General features: G+C 42.5%; 2 protein-coding genes across 2 annotated transcripts in view; one reads left to right on the top strand and one right to left on the bottom strand.

Annotated features, from left to right (window-relative positions):
• The window catches only part of EIF3A (eukaryotic translation initiation factor 3 subunit A), a 48749-nt gene extending 45156 nt beyond the window's left edge, over positions 1-3593 (top strand). Inside the window, exons 22-23 of the mRNA XM_065407434.1 lie at positions 189-376; positions 2271-3593. Of these exons, the coding sequence (XP_065263506.1) occupies positions 189-376; positions 2271-2551 (469 nt within the window). The 3' untranslated portion in view covers positions 2552-3593. The remainder of the gene's footprint in view (positions 1-188; positions 377-2270) is intronic.
• Positions 3594-9381: 5788 nt separating this feature from the next.
• NANOS1 (nanos C2HC-type zinc finger 1) lies at positions 9382-10149 on the bottom strand. Its single transcript, XM_065407086.1, has one exon. It carries the CDS (start codon positions 10147-10149, stop codon positions 9382-9384), a length of 768 nt encoding a protein of 255 aa, XP_065263158.1.
• Positions 10150-18357: the final 8208 nt, after the last annotated feature.

Below are 18357 nucleotides of genomic sequence, written 5' to 3'. Positions count from 1 at the left end.
AATGAAATCTTAACTTTTAACACTCCAATAATTTTTTCTCATAAATGGTGCTGTGTGCCTGGTACAGCATCACGTTGAAACTGTCTGTTTCAAATAACTTGTCGTTTTTAACACTGCTGTGTTCACTGCAGCAGAAGCCAGAGTATAAAGGGTTAGGCTTACTTTTATTTATTTTTAAATGGCAAAAGGGATGAGGCTGGCTGGAGAAGAGGACCAGCTGAGGAAGTTTCCAGCTGGAGAGATTCAAGTCGTCGAGACGAATGGGATAGAGGTGGTCGTGACATGAGAGATGACCGGGGTGGTCGTGATCTGAGAGATCGGCGTCCTGATGATAGAGATAGAAGAGGACCTCCAATCAGAACAGACCGTGAAGAAAGTATGTTTGTTTCCCCATACTAGTTGAAATATTTGTCACCGGGGCTCACTTAGGGTATGTCTACACTACCCGCCGGATTGGCGAGCGGGGATCGATTTATCGCGTCTAGTCTAGACGCGATAAATCGACCCCCGAGCCCTCTCCCGTTGACTCCTGTACTCCAGCGCCGCGAGAGGCGCAGGCAGAGATGACTGGGAGCGGCAGTAGTCGACTCACCACAGTAAGTCAATCTAAGTACATCGACTTCAGCTACATTATTCACGTAGCTGAAGTTGCGTAACTTAGATCAATTTCCCCCCCAGTGTAGACCAGGGCTTACACTAATGGCCCCTTTACATCGCTCTGGTAATGTAAAAGGGCCTTAAAGTGGAGTAAATTACATATATACCCAGTTAAGGACCCTTTTCCTGTCAGTCCCTACTGTCGGAGTGGTATAAAGGGAAGGGGCCCTGGTGTAAACGCGAATCTGGCCCTGATTTTATTTTTATTTATTTATTTTTTTTAAATAATTTGTATCCCAGTAGATTCTTGTCATTTGGGATATAGATCAGAAATGAAAGAATGAGACTATTCAAAATGTCACTAGGAGTGCTGGGTGAAATGTTTTGGGGAAAATAGTTTATTCACCAAAACATGCACCATTGGCTGGCCTGAGGCTATTCACGAAAGTTTGCTGGCCTGAAAACAATCTGTCAGTCCATCCCCCTTTACAATCTTTAGCCCTGTGGTTAGGGCATTTGCCTGGGATGCAGGAGACCCAGGTTTAAATCCCCATTCTGGAGCAGAGTCTTGAAGTCCTGTCTCCACCACCGCACCCATGTGAGCACCCTAATCACCGTGTTACAAGCTCTTCTGGGGTGGGTTGCTCTTAGTCTTTCCTATTGAAGCAATTCCATTTTGTAGAAAAACTTAAATATTGAGCCAAAGAGAAAGTTGTAGATGTGGATTCAAATCTTCTCTCTGCCTAATTTAGAGGAGGGATTTGAATCCACATCTGACTCACCACATGAGTACATGCCCTCATTACACCCACAGTGCATGTGCTTAAGTCCCATTTGCTTCAATCCAGAATAGGGATGCTGCCCTGAATCTGGTCCTAACTGATAAAAATGGTGCAGAAAATGCTGCACAAGACCTCCTGACAAGTGAAAGGAGGAACTGGTTTTCAGCGCTGAGATTCTTTTTTTATACTATGTTAAGTTTGGTATTTGAAAGTGTTTTCCATTTTACTTCCACATTATTGTAAAACTGATTATGTTCTTCAACTTCTTATCTCTACTGTGAAATAAGTAGTTTCCTATGCAGTTTAGCATTCCAGCACACTCTTATGTGCAGGATGAGGTGTTAATAACCCAGTGAAACTTCTGCTAATTTTATCTTTGCCTACAAGCTGATACTATTTGCAGGGTTTTCTTGAGACAGGGCATATCTAAAACCTTCTCCCCATTTACATAAAATTTGGGGGTTTTCAGTTTTTAGGATTCACTTTGTTATGAAACTCGACTGTTTTCTAGCCAGATATTTTAAGTGTCTCAAGATTTGATACTTATGGGCTAATAATTATTTATTTCATTTGTTTTTTAGCTAAACAGTGACTTTATTATAATGTACATTAGACAGAGCTCTAGCCAGATTAAGGCTAGTTCTGAGCAACTGAAAAAACAACGGGTTACTATTGGCAGGCTTTCATTACAATACTGTAAAATTAAACCATGGGCTCTGAACCTGGGTGTCACCACCATCTGTATTGTTACATGGGAGCAGTGGTTCCAGTATGGCAAAGTTTGAGAACCACTGAATTAAACCATCAGTGCTGGGCTTGTTGATTTAAACTCTTGTAAGGGACTGTAGTAATACAAAAAAAGTGGTTTCTAATGATCTTGCACATTTTTAGCGAGTTCATGGCGGCGTGGTGATGACAGAAAAGAAGAACGTGGGGAAGAGCGTGAAACTATCCGGCGAGCTGCTCCGGCTCTGGCTCCGGCTCCGGCTCCGGCTCCGGCTCCTACTCCTGTTCCTGCTGCTGCTCCCACTGCTCCACCTCCTATTTCAAAAGATAGGGAGAGGGATGCAGAGAGCGAGAAGGGGTCCTGGAGAACAGAAAAAGAACGAGAATCTCTTCGTCGCACTAAAAATGAAACAGATGAAGATGGATGGACCACTGTACGACGTTAATTCAAAAACTAAACACAGTTTAAACAGGTGTTTTAGGGTTGATTTGAGCAAATCCACAGATTATTATATTTGTGCTTTATAAACATTCGGAATTGGTATTCTTTGACAAATGTTTTGAGATAACATAAAAGCATGAGCCTGTATTACTTACTCATATATAGATTGATCATGCACAAAACTAGCAGCAGAAGGTTGGAAATTGAATGCCGGTTTCTGAAATGACAAATGTTGCATATTTCACAGATCACTTGTTGCTAAAATAAAAATGTGAACTCTGTAGCTATCTTGAGCAACAGTTATATCTCAAACTAAAACAAACTGATCTTTTTTTAAAATATATAATTCTTAATTTGGAATGGGGTATGATTTATATCACCGAACATGCAGTTGAAAACAAATCTCACATAAAATGGTCACATTATTGAAAAGATGGAGCTGGATTAATTTCCATAATTGGCCAAGATGAACTATAAAAACCCTTCCCCTACTGAGGTATTTTTGAGGGCAAGAGGTTTTTGTGAGGTATATTATCATCTGAATTCAGTAAGTTGTTTAAATTTAAATAAATTACAATAAACATTCTGAACATTAGCTACACTGGGATATTTTCTATGATTTTACTTGAATGCATATGAAACCATTTTGCAGTCATTCTAATAAGGAATATTGCTGCAGTGTGAAACAACAAAACATCATTAGACTTTAGAACTCAAGCGTTATGGTCCACATACTGCTGAGTATTTTGTTTTGCCAATAGCATAACTGCTTATTCCATTACTGGATAATTCATGCCTTTCAAGCATTTATAAATATTGTCATATTTAAAATGTGTGGTTTTGGAGGAATTGTTCAGATTTTTCCCCCCAACTTTGTCTTCAGGGTAAATGCTTTCCTTTTCAACAAGTGCTTTGTAGTAATGGCTGTGTTGACTGACTTCAATTTTGGGGTGCAGTAACAATGTTAATCATTAACTATCTGGTCTTATTGAAGCCAACACAGAATTTGCTGCTGTGTTTCTCTTCAATGATAAATAAACAACTTAGAGAATTAGCTTCTACTGTGTATTGACTTTTTAATTAACATTACTGATGTATTTTTATACAAAAAAGGCAAGCTGCTTAACTTACTCCCTTCCTCCATACCTACCCTTTTCTGTCCCAAATGAAAGAGAAAGTAACTTGTCTCTTGTATGGTGTTCTGACTGGGAAATGTGATGATTCATTTATGACAAACATGAACTTAAGTTGTTATGCTCCTTCCCTTCTCCTGCACCCTCCATGAAAAACCTTCACCTCCACAGCGTTCTTCCTTTGAGGGTTGGATGGGAGTGTCTTCGGAGTCCTTCAGCTCTGCTCCTTGCTTGGCCATAGCAATCGCTGCAAAGCAATACCCTGGACTACCTCTGTATCCTCTTATTATTCTGTGAGAGATGGAACTAGACAATAGGACCCAAGTCTCTGTGATAACATAGTACACTACCCACAAGTTCTCATTGGACAGTCTTTCGATGATACTTGAAGTTGTACCTAAAGTGCACTCAGAGTCTAAAAAATGACTATACAAACCAATTATTTTCCCCTTTTTTCTGGGTAAAACTATACTTGTTTGGGGTACATGATATGTATAGTCATGACTCTCTTTTCTAAGATTCTGCCACTATGGAATCTTTCCCTTGCAGCAGACATCAATTTCAGAATCTAAAGTTTACATTTAAAAAAACAATTTGAGCCCTTGTGACAACTTTGAGAACATGAATAAAGTACACCCAGACATGTCTTCAGGTCTGCACACAACCTAAAGGAGTCAGAGATGTGACCTGCTCCCATTCATTTTAGTGGCCTGTTAACTCTGCAACTTAAAGATGGCAACTTTAAATTGTAATGTTTACTGATCATTTTAGTAGAAATATCCTCTGATGTGCCTGCCATGCCGCTCCAGGTGCCAAAAGCCACAAATGACCAGCTCTAGTTGCTGAAACCTCCTCCCCAACAGCTTCTGATAATGCAACTATGCATTAATACATAATTGGATATTTAAAAAAACCTGTGATCAAGTTGTTTCATGCAAATTAAAAACTACTGTACTGATTCACTTTAATAATTAACCCTCATTTTTGTAAATTATCAGTTGAACTGCTAGAGTGTAGGTTCAGCTTGCTCATTTTTAGGGGTGTACAAAGTTTGTTCTATAGTTGCAGTTCATGGTTAAATTACTCCCTTTGCATCTTAATTTGTGTGATGAGAGGGTAGAGAGGAGATGCAATCAATTTTTTTTTTAATTCTGATTTTTGCATTGTTGCCCGTATATGAACTGCTAGCTATATGTTTTATTAATTCCCTGTGTATTTTGAGTCATCTTGGATTTGCAAGTTACCAATGAACTAGAAGAACATTTATGGATCACTTAATAGTGAAGTACTGTATATACGCATTTTCTGATGAGTCTGTGATGGAACATCTAGCCAGCAGGGAGAATGCTATCACTTTGTTTACTCTCTTTTTCACTTAAATTGGAAACTAGGCTACTTTTGTAGTAATGGAATGCTTGGGGTGCAGATATTGTAAAACATTCCCCTATATCTAGACAAGATTTACCATTGCATTAAAAAGATATGACTAAATTATGTGAACTTTTAAAACAAAAGCTAAAATTTAAGCTTAATCTGAATCTTACACTTCAGTAATGCAATGCTACTCCAGGGCTGAGTCATGTTATTGTAATATACTTCACAGATACTTGGCTGTACAAGCATCCCTGTACAATGTTACTGTGGTGTTATGGCTGTCAGTCTAGCTTACTATTCATCTTGTATGAATCCCCCTGTGACATGAGCCACCTTGAGATTGTCATTTTAAATGCAGTTCCATTTACTAGGTTGTATGCCAAAATTGCTTCTGTACCCCACACATGTTACTTCTAGAAGATAAAGGAAGCAATTCTTAAAAGACAAGCTCTTTGCTTAACCCTCCTGTGATTGTTAGGGTTTAGATTACTATTTATTCAGGTAATTTAAGAAATCTAAATAAAACCACTTGCTGAAGGAAATACTGATACGTTACAACAACATTCATTGGGCATGAGGGTTGTAAGAACAGTAAGGAGACCCCCCAGTTCTCAGACATGAGAATTCATTCTTCCTCTAGAAGAGAGACTGCAGCTTGGATTCTAGCATTGGTTGTAGTGTATCTAGACAATCTGGTGGAATAAACTTTTTGCAAAAGGTTTCCCAGCCTCATTAGTGACCCAAGGATGATGCTTGGAAATACTATGAGTGGCCAAAGTGAAAAAAATCCCTTTTTGGAAAGATAACGAAGTTAGATTTTATAAGTTTAGTCTTGAACTGAACCACAGCTTTTTTTTTTTTAATAAAAATTAGTTTTAAAGGGAGTCATTCTACAGAGGATGAAGTACACCTTTTTATAAAAAGTAATATTAGTGCTCATAAGAGGAAATATCCTAGTTGTAAACCTTTGCCCCTAACATATCTTAACTGATCTTTCTAGAGTTGGTTTGTTGGAGCTTAACTCTTCTGGGTCAATTTATTAAAATATAGTTTAATCTCACCTGGCAGCTTCCTAATTACTACGGCAAGCTAGTACATGTGGTGGGTTCTTCAAGCAACTCTGGCCCCTTCAACTGCCAGGCTTGTGTGTTGCAGGATGAGCAAAGTGTCAAGAACTGGCATGTACCTGTAAGGGTGGTTAGGTCAGTCAACTGATTTTTCTCTTAGAGCAAGAGGAATTTGTGAAGCAACCGCTCCATGAAGGAGGGAGGTTATTTTGATTCCTTGAAAGATTCCAGTCATGCTAACAGAATTGTTGGCATAAAGCAGCGTGTTCTCTATACCCCACCATATCATGCTAGCACCCTGCAGGCACGTCTGCCTACACATTTGACAGCACTGTCCTAAATTCGGGATGTGTAAAACCAAGAACGCGTTTCATATGGTCTTTTTGCTCCCTTTAATGTTTACACCAGTGCAGTGGGTAACTTGCACTAACCTTGATAGATAAAACATTGCTGAAGGAAATACTGTTAAATTACAACAACATTCATTGGGCATGTAGGTAGGAAGAACATTAAGTAAGGACACATCCAGTTCTCAGACATGAGAATTCATTCTTCCTATAGAAGAAAGACAGCAGCTTAAATTCTAGCATTGGATGTAGTGTATCTAGACTTACTGTGTACATTAAGTGTACTGACACATTCCACATGAAATACATGCTAGGTAATACCCAAATTTAAATGGACATACTCCAGATATTCCAGTAAAACTGCCATGGGCAAATTGTACACTGAACTGGTCCATCAATTTAGACTAGCATGTAGCCCCTTAGAGGGGACATTGCCCTGGTCATATTTGCTATTGTAACTAAAGTTTTTGCATTACAAGTCAGTTTATTAAATTCTCACCTACATATGAATGCAAATTCTCATAGACCAAAGCAAGTTCTACTGGGGAGGTGCTCTTACAAAGATCACCTGTGAAATCCCACAGAAAACAAGCAGTTTGGAGGGTCTAGAAGTACAGCTTTGAGATAGTTACATCCCTATTTACCTATGAGCCAAAACATAGTAATGAATGGACACCCAGAGTGAGAAAAGTATAAACAGCATATGGTTAAATAAGTTGTATTGATTTTAAGTTTTATACTTAATGAGAGTCTCCCTTTAATAAAACAAACCCAACACAAGCTTTGGAGTTAAGCGAAGAATTAGCAGACTACACTACTCTCCCATTAGAAACAAGTAGTAGCTTGATCACTGTTAGAACTTCCTAGCTTTTAGGGATTTTAGAAAGTTGTTCATGTACCGAGTACTTCAGAATGTAAATATTTTTACATAACTGTCCTGATAGCATTTTTTCTTACAAGATGATATGCAGCTTTAAAATAAGCTTATATGCAGTCCAGTTGCAACTGTTAAATTAGCCACATACACATCGTATTAATTTAAATGCAGTTATGCTCTGCAATACTCCAGAGCTTCATCAACTGTCTACCTATATAAGAGAAATGAAGTGTGCACAGTATATTACTAAAAAAAGAGAGGGATTCACTGCATGGAACATTAGTAAGTCTTTCCCCCCATTCTTTTACATTGTAAGTAGTGAAGGGGAAAAACGCTTTGCTTGGTGGAATCTAAATTTGCTATGCTGAGAAAAATCTACTCAGGATGGAAGTTTAAACTAACCTTTTGGATCATGTTGTCCAAACCTGTTACACAGTGTGATTAAGACTACAGTACATGAGTCAGAATACAGTTTGGCCTTGCTCTGTAGTAGAGAGCAACTATTTTCTAGCTGAGGCCTCCATTGTAAACAGTACCTCAGCACAGCCCTGAGGTAGTTTCAAAGAAGTCTTGCAAGAGAAAGCAGCAGGGGGCGTATTCTCATTTGTTTTATAAATGATTTCCTGCAAGAGCCCTCAAGCAGCTTGTGCATTAAAAAAAAAAAAAACGAACAAACTAGGGCTCTTTCCTCCATCCACATTAAAAGGCGCTTTGTTTTCTTCGCAGTAGAAGAGCATGGTAGCTATTAGAATCCACATTACAAGTCAGAGGAAGGCAACAAGAACTTCTTCCCACTAATTATGCATTAGACAGGGATGCAATGCATTGCAGCTACTATAAAATGGTCCAACAAACCCAAGAGTGTTGAGTGATAATCTATAAATAGCTACAGGGTAGCAAAACAAGGTAGAAAACATAGTTGTCCATTGTTTAAAATACCTTGCTGCACATTACCACCTTGTAGTAGGTCTAGGGGCACATATGGGGGGAAAGAAGAGAGAACAGGCTTAACTCAAATTTGTGATGCCTTTACTTCACTCTATAAAACAAAACTTCAAATTTAAACAGCACCATTGCCACCTGTGGCCAGTATGGGGCTTTACAATCTCGACAGTGTTTATTTTTGGCTGGGGGTGGAAGGGAAAGGGAATTGAGAGGAATAAAAGTTAATTTCTAGACTAATGGAAGGGGAAAAAAACCAAATAGTAAAAACAAGAACCCTAGATCAGTACAAAAGAACTTGTGAACACAAAGGGGAGCTCCCCCAACACTAAAAAGTGTCATATGATCATTCCTGATCTCAAAATCCCCACAAACATCAGTAACTAACAATTCATACTACCTACTTACAACCAACGTTGTTTTGTTAGAGGACAGTGCAAACACAACCACGAGCAGCCAAATACAGCATAATTTCCCCTCCCTACCCTGTCGAGCTCACCCTTAAAACATAAAATTTAAAAACATCAATTCTTCATTTGGCTAGGATACTGCAAAAACAGAAATTCGTTTGCTTAGCAGTACAGAGGCCTTTTCTTCAGAGATTCTGTAAAATATTTTTTTAAAATGCCTCCTCTCCAATAAACCAACATAAGCGTCCCCATGGGAGCTCCCTATCATTCAATTTCATCTTATCCCCCTTTTAAAAATTAGATATATATATTATACAATAAACAAATACAGTGCATCTAAACTGCATATTTATAATTATATAGAGTTAACTTCAGAGTCCAGCTTCCCTGGATGCTAAGTATACAAACTAGAAACTATCATTATAGTACATAAGCCAAGGAGCTTTTTACATTCTAGTCTCCCACGTTGAATATATTAATGTGTTAAAGAGAACAAAATGCAATCCGCTGTAAGACACTCTTTAAAAAAAAACTGGGAAGGTCTTTTTTTTGTGGGCCACACAAAAAAATTGCTGTCGGGTCACTTTCTACTGAAGCGGCCTCAGTCAAAAGGGGAAAAAACCGAACCCAACAAATCCATCGCCAACAAAACAAACAGTCCCGAGGCCAGGAGGCTGCAGCCCCCTAGCGGAGTTTCTTGCCCAAGGCGGTCCTGGCGTTTCGGAGCTGCTGCTTGGCGGCACTGGCCTGCATTTTGGAGAGGGGGCAGTACTTGATGGTGTGGGCATTGTCCCCACTGGCCCCGCAGAGGGGGCACGTGTATCTCCGCAGCACGGGGCACAAGACCCGGCCGTCGGGTCCCTTGAGGATGTGCGTGGTGTAGAGGGCGACGGCTTCTTTGTTATTCCTGCAGAAGACGCAGACCTGCAGCTCCGGCTTGAGCAGCCGGGAGCCGGGCTTCTGGGGCGCTTGGAGCCGCCCGTCGCCCAGCCCGCCGCCCCACGCGTGAGGGGAGCGGTCCCGCTGCAGGTGAGCCGGGGAGCAGTTAAAGACCAGCGCGGCGGGGCTGGCGCGGCCGGAGAAGGGGCTGAAGTCGGCGAACCGCTCCTCCAGGAAGCTCTCGCCGTGGTGGTGGCTGCACAGGTCGAAGTCGTGCAAGTGCAACGCGCCTTCGAAATAGGGGGTCCCTGCGTCTTCCTCCTCCTCGTCGTCCTCGTCGTCCTCCTCCGGAGCCGGCTGCACGGCGGCGGCCACCACCACGGAGGAGGGCTGGGTCCCGAAGCCCTTCTCCTCGCCCACGGCCTTGGTGATCAGCGTGGCCAGCCCCAGATAGTCATTCCACGAGTTGAACGCGTTCCCGTAGGCGGGGTGGCTCTTGGCACCGTAGCGGGCGCCCTGCAGGAACTCCACGGGCTGGTGCTGCTCCAGCTTGCCGGGGGGGAACGTCTCCATCGGAGGCTCCACGCCACGGGGCCGGGGGGGGACCCGAGTCCCAGCCGCCGCCTCCTGCGCGCTGCAGCCGCGACTCCGGGGCTCGCCCCGCACGCACCCAGCCGAACCCGCCCGCAACCAACGCAGCTCTGCGCGGCGGCCGCTTCGCTCGCTGGCCGCGGCTGCTCTAGTTACATCGGGGGAGGGGAGAGAGGAGGAGGCTCAGCCCAGGGGCCGCGGCAATTGGCCACCAGCCAAAGCAGCGCCCCCCGCCCGGCTCTACCGCTCAGGCCGCCGATTGGTTGATGCGTTAAGCTGTGTTCAGTCTCCTGCAGCTGTGTGTGCACGGGCGGGGCCGCCCCTCGCCTTTGATTCGGAGCAGGTGAGAGGCCTCCAGCCCCCTGCTACGGTGTCTTGGGGAATGCGCACACACACACATACTGCGTCACATGGGGTAGCTAGGGATGGGCGCAAGCCTTCTCCACCACTGGCAGCTGGGCATTATGATGTGTAAAAAGCAGCATCCTCGTGCCAAGTTGTGCCTGGATCGCAGAGCTAGGACATTGCACTAGTAAGTATTGCCCTTCCTACATAGGGGTGGCTGGGGTGTTTTTCTGTAGTTCATTTCCTCTGCATTCCATGTAAGATGGATGCAGTGATACTGGCCTACCTCAAAGGGGTGTTGTGAGACTTAATGAAGCCCTGATCCTGAAAAACTGTGCTGCCTGGGGGGACTCTTATACCCATGCTGAGCCCCCTTGATTTCAGTGGGGTTCTAAGCAGGCACCAGGGTCCTCTTGCATGGAAAAGTTTGCAGGAGCAGGGCCATAATTAACATTTGCAAAACACTTGCTGGTTTTCAGATATAAAAACCCTGTAGTGAAATGCTAAGTAGCACTATATACAAACCTTCAACAACAAAAATCATCCCAAAAAGCCATCTCACAAGGACCCCCCCAAACAGAATTGTCCTAGCCCATATACTAATGTGAGCAGCAATACAACAACATCAACCTCAGGCAGACTACTAAGTACTTGGCAAGCTGAGCTTTCCAAATGTAGAAAAATATGGGGTCTGATTCTATCACAAACTGAGATATTACCCCAGAAAAGGAGAAGTGCTAGAGACTCCATGAAATCTGCTGGGCACTCCACGATTGCTACTGATTTTACATGGAAGACACTCAGATACTATGGTGATGAGTGGCAGTCTAAAACCCTAAGCTAGCTAGCTTCTGTCTTCACTTACATTTGTGCAAACTAGGATCAGTTCTCCTGAACTCAACAGTATCACACTGGTTTTAATTCAAGATCACTGTTTATTTCTCCCCTTTCGTGGGCCCACTGTCTCCGAGCAGCTGAAAGGTACATTCCTGTTTTTTAAACAAAACCTATAAACAGTGCTAGAGCCTGTGTCTGTGTTATATAAACTATAAGGAAGACAGGCAAAGGCAATAAGAAGTTTGTAGAACTGAGAAACTCATCCTCCCAGATTATGCAGCATAGCTTTCTGCAAATTCAGAATGGTCAGGAGCCCATCGACCATGAAGAAACTGAAATGCTTTTGAAAATAAAGTTTTTAATTACAAATGGCCTTTTCCTGGCTGCTTGCTGCTGATAGCCATCTTGCAGAAGAGACATCGCTTCCAACACTGAGCTCTAGTTAGTTTCCAACCTTTCTTAATATTAGCGTAACAAAGAAAAAAGCTCATGTTAAAAATAACATTTGGTAAAAAAACAATGAAGTTCTTTGTAAGCAGCCTGGGACTTTTATCTATCTATCAATCAGTGTACTTTGAGCTTAATTCGTGCCAGCCTGGACCCTGGCAGAATATGCGGAAGCAGAAGAAAGTCTGCAGGGGGAAGAGATTATGGGATCCGCAGAAAATAGCTATGATTTTCCTTACCTCAAGAAACCTAAAATCAGTGCAGCTCTGAAAGTGTATGGGACTGCCTGGTCTGGAAAAAAGGTGTCACCTGGGCAAGCTGGGGTATATGCAGATTCAGAGCATCTACTTCACAATCTACAGCTGCATCAGGCTGATGTAGGTAGGGTGACCAGATGTCCCGATTTTATAGGGACAGTCCTGATTTTTGGGTCTTTTTCTTATATAGGCTCCTATTACCTCCCACCCCCATCCCGATTTTTCACATGTGCTGTCTGGTCACCCTAGGTGTAGGGGTGCTATAAAAAAAGCCTACGAAAGCTAGGCGTTAGGGTCTGGCATGGAACCACTTGAAATCAATAGGTGTTGTTCCCTAGTGAGGCTGGTAAGTAAGACTTTAAGGACTTTTTGTTCTGTGTCTGTAAAGTGTCTAGCATGAGGGGGTCCTGGTCCTTGACTGGTGCTGTTACAAGACAAATAAATACTGAATTAATAATATAATACAACAGACTTTGGATCAGGCCCTTATATAGGGAGTGTTCTAGTAGTGCTACAGTGGGAGTGAATCTGGCCCACAGAAGTTAGCTTCTCATACTGGTAGGGCCACACAAGTAATGGATGCAAGAGGGGTCAGCAATGCAGCTGCAACTAAAAATATTCATTTCAAGCTCATAGTAAGAACTGCTGGGCTGAGCAAAGCAGGGTCTGTTTTCTTTTTAGTGGTAAATCTCTCTTCCCAGCCTCCACCAACACCTTGGTTCCTAGCTGACAGACATTTACATTCTAATCCTTATTTAATTACCAGGGAGTTAGTTAATCCCAAGTATTTAAATAGCAAACAAAGTTAAATATCAATAACTCAAGTGCCTGATTCTCCTTTACGCTCAGGCTGCTCTGTGCCACTCTGGCAGTGTAAAGGGGCCTTGGTGAGGAAGGCTGGCCCAGAGGTTAGAGCAAATGCTTATCTTCCCCAAGTTCATGGATGACTCTGGGGCTTAGGTGGGAGATGAAACTGCACATGCCCAGAGGCAGAAACATAGAGGCAGAGCAAACTTCTACCTTGAAAGGTTAGGTGCTTAAATAGGGTGACCAGATATCCCATCCAGTAGGCCTGCTCAGAGCCAGACATGTTGGCACCAGCCAGGATGTAACTTTTACCCCAGTGGTGAGAGCACTCTCGTGGGAGACCCAGGTTCAATTCTCACTGCTGTCTGACTGGGGGAGAGGATTTAAATGGGATGCTTTAACCACTGGGCTAAAAGTTATAAGGCGGGTGACACCATCTTCTCCTCCAGCTGCTTTGTGGGCGGGGAGGCAGGTGCCTAACTCATTCTCACAAGAAACACCTGGGGTGCCTCAGACTCCAGGAGAGGGGTTCCCATCTGTGAATAGCTGGCAGAGCTAGGCACCTTCCTGCTGCTCGGACTTAGGTAACTGCCTTTGTGAGAGGGGCAGGGCTTACAGCACACTGCTCTCCTCGGCATCTCCCATTGCTTGGCTTAGGCGGCTCACCTAGGCCCCCAACTCAGGCTGTGTGGATCACAAAGTTGTTCCTGTGATTTTTTTTTTTCCCCTCCTTCCCTCAGGCATTAAAAGTTAGACATGATTCTAAACATTGCAATACCTAAGTCCCTTTCTGGAAGTGGGCCTTAGCCTCTCTATACCTCATCTCTCTATCTATAAAATGGAGACAACAGGGGTGTTCTGAAGATAAATGTTAAAAGATTATGAGGCACTCCACTACTACAGCGATGGGTGGGCTACATAAGTACCTAAGAGAGAGAGAGACGTGCATGTATTGACTATAAAGGAGTATTCCCAGGACTATAGTTACTAGAAATAGTTGGGAAAATTTGAAATTTTTCCATGAAAACTTTAGCCCATTTTTGAGTAGCTCTAATAGTGACGCTGCTGCTTAAGTGTTGGTATAATCACACACAGGTAGGTGCTGCACCATTGGCCTCAATGCAGGGTTTGACACTGGCAAACTCTTTCTCTCTTTGGTGGAGCAGGAGGACCCTTAAGGGGATAGCCAACCAGTGCTGCTACACAGGTGCTGCCTCTCTGAACACAAACAAATGGCTTGATTTTTCAGAGGGGCTGAATGCTTGAAGAGTCCAAAAGTAACCAATGAGTTCCTCTCTGCAGGAGACCAGCACTTGCACTCCTGAAAATCAGCCCTTATGCAGCTGCTCACCCTCTTTTTGTCTAGGCATTGATGGCCTTGGGTCTTAAAGTGAATAATCTCCTATCATTTGTGCTGTGATACTTATGGCTAAGTATTACAGAAGTCAGAGAGGGGAAAAGATGTATTGGTTTGTTGCAGGGAATAGTGTGAAAAATATCTACACCATGAAAATAGTGTAAAAGGATATGTCTGTTGTTAGCCCTGCAGTAGCATTGACATCATGTTCACTGACAACTCTGATAGAGCTAATGTGTGATGACTATGCAATGCAGCTACTGTGCATGAGGCAGGTTGAAAGCATTATTCTATTGCCTTGACTGTCCATATTTTCTTTTAATAACCTATCATGTCTCATATAGGGAATGAGACCCCTTCACTGAGTGTGCTATTTTCATGGTGATATAACTTCAGAACCGTTAGAATTCACTCTTCCTATAGACCTTGGATTGGCTTGTTGGGTGCCTATTACTGTGCAAGTGTAGGTAGGATGACCAGATAGCAAATGTGAAAAATTGGGACTTCTTTTTTCCAGGGTGGGGTATAGTTGCCTATATAAGACAAAGCCCCTAATATTGGGATGGAACCGATAATGTCTGGTCACCCTAAGTGTAGGAAACCTCTGTATTGACATTGGAAGGATTAGTGCGTCAGTGGAACTAACGGTTTTATTGGCCGTTTTCATGCTGCAAACAAAAAATGCTGTGAAGAGTTGCTGCTGGATGAGGTGCTACAGCTTGAAATAACATGAAACCAAACTGCCAGATTTTCATTTTTATCAAGAAACGTTAATAGACCCTAAGGACAAAGGGGCCTTCAAAATTCCATTTTTAAAATGAACCCCCTCCTTAAATTTAGGTTGAAGCCTATAGCTGAATCTACCCCAAAATACCCCCTTAACAGTCCTGGAAAGACAATAGGGGGAGGAGCATTTGGGGGTGGGGGGGGGCTTGTTTCAGCCGCACATGATTTATAGCGGCTGAGTATCTAGAAACACTGGAGACTGCAGAGGAAATGGCCCTTGTCATTGTGAATATAACACAATGGGCCAAATTCTAACCAGTGCAGAGAAAGGTGGTTTAATCATCCCCTGAAAGCAGTGAGATCTCATGCTCTGGCTCCAGCACAGAGAGTGGATTATTTCTGCTAGGAGCATGAGTAATCTGCACAGGAAGGTGCAGAGAAGCCATTGCTGGGTTCGGGAGCGTATGCACACAAATATGTCCTTTGACCTTTAAGCCCCATCCTGGCATACTCTCATCTGGCATGGCTGGGATTGGAATGGAGATACTGCACCACGTGGTAAAAGAACATAGTAGGCAAGTACATTTACTGTGCCACACAGCCTGGCTTGTAGTAATAACCAGAACCTGCTAAATACCCCACTACAGGATGGCTGGACTGTGTTTTTAGATCCACTGGACATATCCAAGCACCAAGTCACACTTTGTTCTGCCAGGGAGAGAATCCTCTTGGACCAGTGTTTCCCAGCATGCAGTGAGAGAAGACTCCCCATTGCACCATTGGCTGTCCATAAGCTCTTTCCACCCTTTGCAAAGACACAGACTGCAGTATCACTGCCGTTGGTGTGTTGCACACCTGCATAACTGATCTGTGAAATCTTTATATCAGAAAGCAAAAATGATCTATAATTCTTTTAATTAGAATGACTGAAGGAGATATATACATATATTGGGAGCACCATCCAGGAGAGCGCTCAAGTTGGAGATTGAGTTGGGAGAGAGATCTTACTCCAAGGGATTGTTTGCTCCCCTTTGGCTTGGAAGGATTTAGTGTCTGTACATGGTGATGTATAATGTATCATCTTACGAAGCTTGCAGTCCTGGCAACTTTTGAATTATGTTCAAGCTTTTCTTTGAAACCTCCATGGATGACGAAGCTGCTTTTTATTTAATGTGGGAGATGCTGACAAGCACGCCCAAGAGACTGGAGATCTCTTGAAAGGATCTTTTAAAATATTAGCTTCACTGACGCTTTTTGATGATTCCACCCCACGCCCTAAGGATCAAGGAGCTGTTTGATTCTGTCAGCAATGAAAAATCCATTAGGTGTCCACATAAGAAAGATACTCTGTGTTGATAGGATTGCTGGGGTAGCATTTAGTGACCCTGTCCAAAGCCTTTGGTTTAACAGATCATGCATTCTTTGGAAATGAAGAAGTTTATAGTACAGTGTTACCCTTCTGGCTAAGAGATTGGAAACAGCTGGTGGGACAAAAATAGGTAGGTTAGATTTATTATAAAAGACATAAACAGAAGAGTAATGAAAGCAAGGACTCAATGATTAGAACTGGAGCACTTGAAAATATTCCAATGTTAAATATTTGGGTAAAGTATAGACCCTATTTAATTTTCTCTTTCTCTATGAAGAAAGCAATGTTTAAAAGCTCACTGCAGAAACAATTGTCATTCTTGACCAAAATTTCTCTGTGAATTTTTTATTTTTATTATTGTTTATCTTACCATAGTGCCTGAAAGCTCCAGTTATAGACCAGGATCCCATTGTGCTAGGTGCAGTACAAACGTAGAACAAAAGACTGTCTCTGCCCCAGGGGACTTGCATGTTAAATTTAACATGCCTTGAAGAGTCATTTCCCCATAAAATCAGTCTATTGGAACAGAGGCATTGACAATACTCTTAGGCTTTTTCTGACACACTGTTGAGCAACATTGTAATTTCTTTATAGGCAAGGAAGATGATGAAAGATGTCAGATGCTCAGCTATCAACACCAGGGATTCTCAACCTAAATTTCTTAGTGTGGACCATACCTGTCTTACTCAATCATTTGAATCCACCCACACTCCCTCTTGCAACTGCTTAACAACACTGTGGCACCTGCAGCAATCGCTAATGTGCACAAGTGACAGCAGTCAGGAATTAAATGTATTTTTAGCTGCCTTTTAATTTTATTCAGCAGCTGGAAACACGGAGCAGCACACAGTGCCATCTGACCAGCCAGCTCTCTGCAGAGCACAGTCGGAGCACCTTTGCTCTACACCCTGCAAATACAGCAAAACAGAAAAGATCAGAGGAAAAATGGTGCTTCTGAATATAGGTAACTTGTTTGGAGCAGTGACACCTTCAACTTGAAAATCGCATCTGTGTATGAATTGTTTAGGTTGCAAAGTCAAACACTTGAAAGTGAGTAAATGCCAGAATTTAGGTTTTTCACACCATCCACAGGATTTGAACCTGAGCCTCTAGCAGTGCAGTCCAGCCTGAGCTATGGGAGTAATAGCATTAAGTTGGCAGCAGAAGGCTATCACCATGGGGATGGCAGGAATTGGGTTTCTGAGGCTATGTGGTGGGCCCAGGAGGAATCTCTTTCTTTCTCTCAGGAGGCTGGAGAGCTCCCTTACCCATTTGGTGCCCCCATAGTGGGCATTGATGGAGAAGCCTGGGCTGGTTTTCTCTGAACTCCTTCTGGAGAGGCTGTCTATTTCTGGGGTTCCCAGTACAATGTGTGCTTCTGCTGTCGCTGTTTTGATGGTGGCATGGGTATGACCTTAAATTAGAATGTTCACCTCCATTTATTTTGGCAACATGCCAAAATAATTTGTTGGTGACACAACAGAGGGAAATGGTGACTTTTCAAAAGTTTATTGCTCAGCTAAACTGGAATGGAATTTCCTGGGACAAAGAAAAGGCACTTCTCTGCATCGGGGGCTTTCTCCTTACCAAAAGTCAAAGGCCTTCTGCAAACAATGGAGATGGTAGCGCTAGTCAAATAAAAGGTCACAAGAATATTTTATAATGGAAAGTATTAGCCAGGCTAAATGTAGGGGCTATTACCAGGTCCCCAATAACACACACACACACTATAAAATTTTCCCCTTCCTTCATATATATTTAATCTAAAGAAGAAAACATAGGTTATTAAAACTAACAATTTCAGATTTCTCCACCTGAGCTACAGCACAACATAAATGCAACCCAGCAAACTAATGTTTATCATCAGAAGTATATATTCCTGAGGTTATAATAATTCACATTGATAGCTTGGGGGTTGGGGGAGAATATGAAAGTAGCATAGAAATTCATATATTCTGTTTTAATGAAAATCAAACAGTTTTTATGGAAACTGAAAAGGATCTCTTATTTTAGAGTAATTTGTGCTTATGCATTTTGCAAATATG

The sequence above is a fragment of the Emys orbicularis genome, chromosome 7 (genome assembly GCF_028017835.1).
Source record: "Emys orbicularis isolate rEmyOrb1 chromosome 7, rEmyOrb1.hap1, whole genome shotgun sequence".
Classification (NCBI taxonomy): Eukaryota; Metazoa; Chordata; order Testudines; family Emydidae; genus Emys; species Emys orbicularis.
The sequence above is the reverse complement of the archived record's forward strand: the minus strand, read 5'-3'. Positions and strand labels throughout refer to the sequence as shown.

What these genes read in the sequence shown, in the direction of transcription:
- NANOS1 (XM_065407086.1), bottom strand. Translation starts at nt 10,149, where the DNA reads ATGGAGACGTTCCCCCCCGGCAAGCTGGAGCAGCACCAGCCCGTGGAG.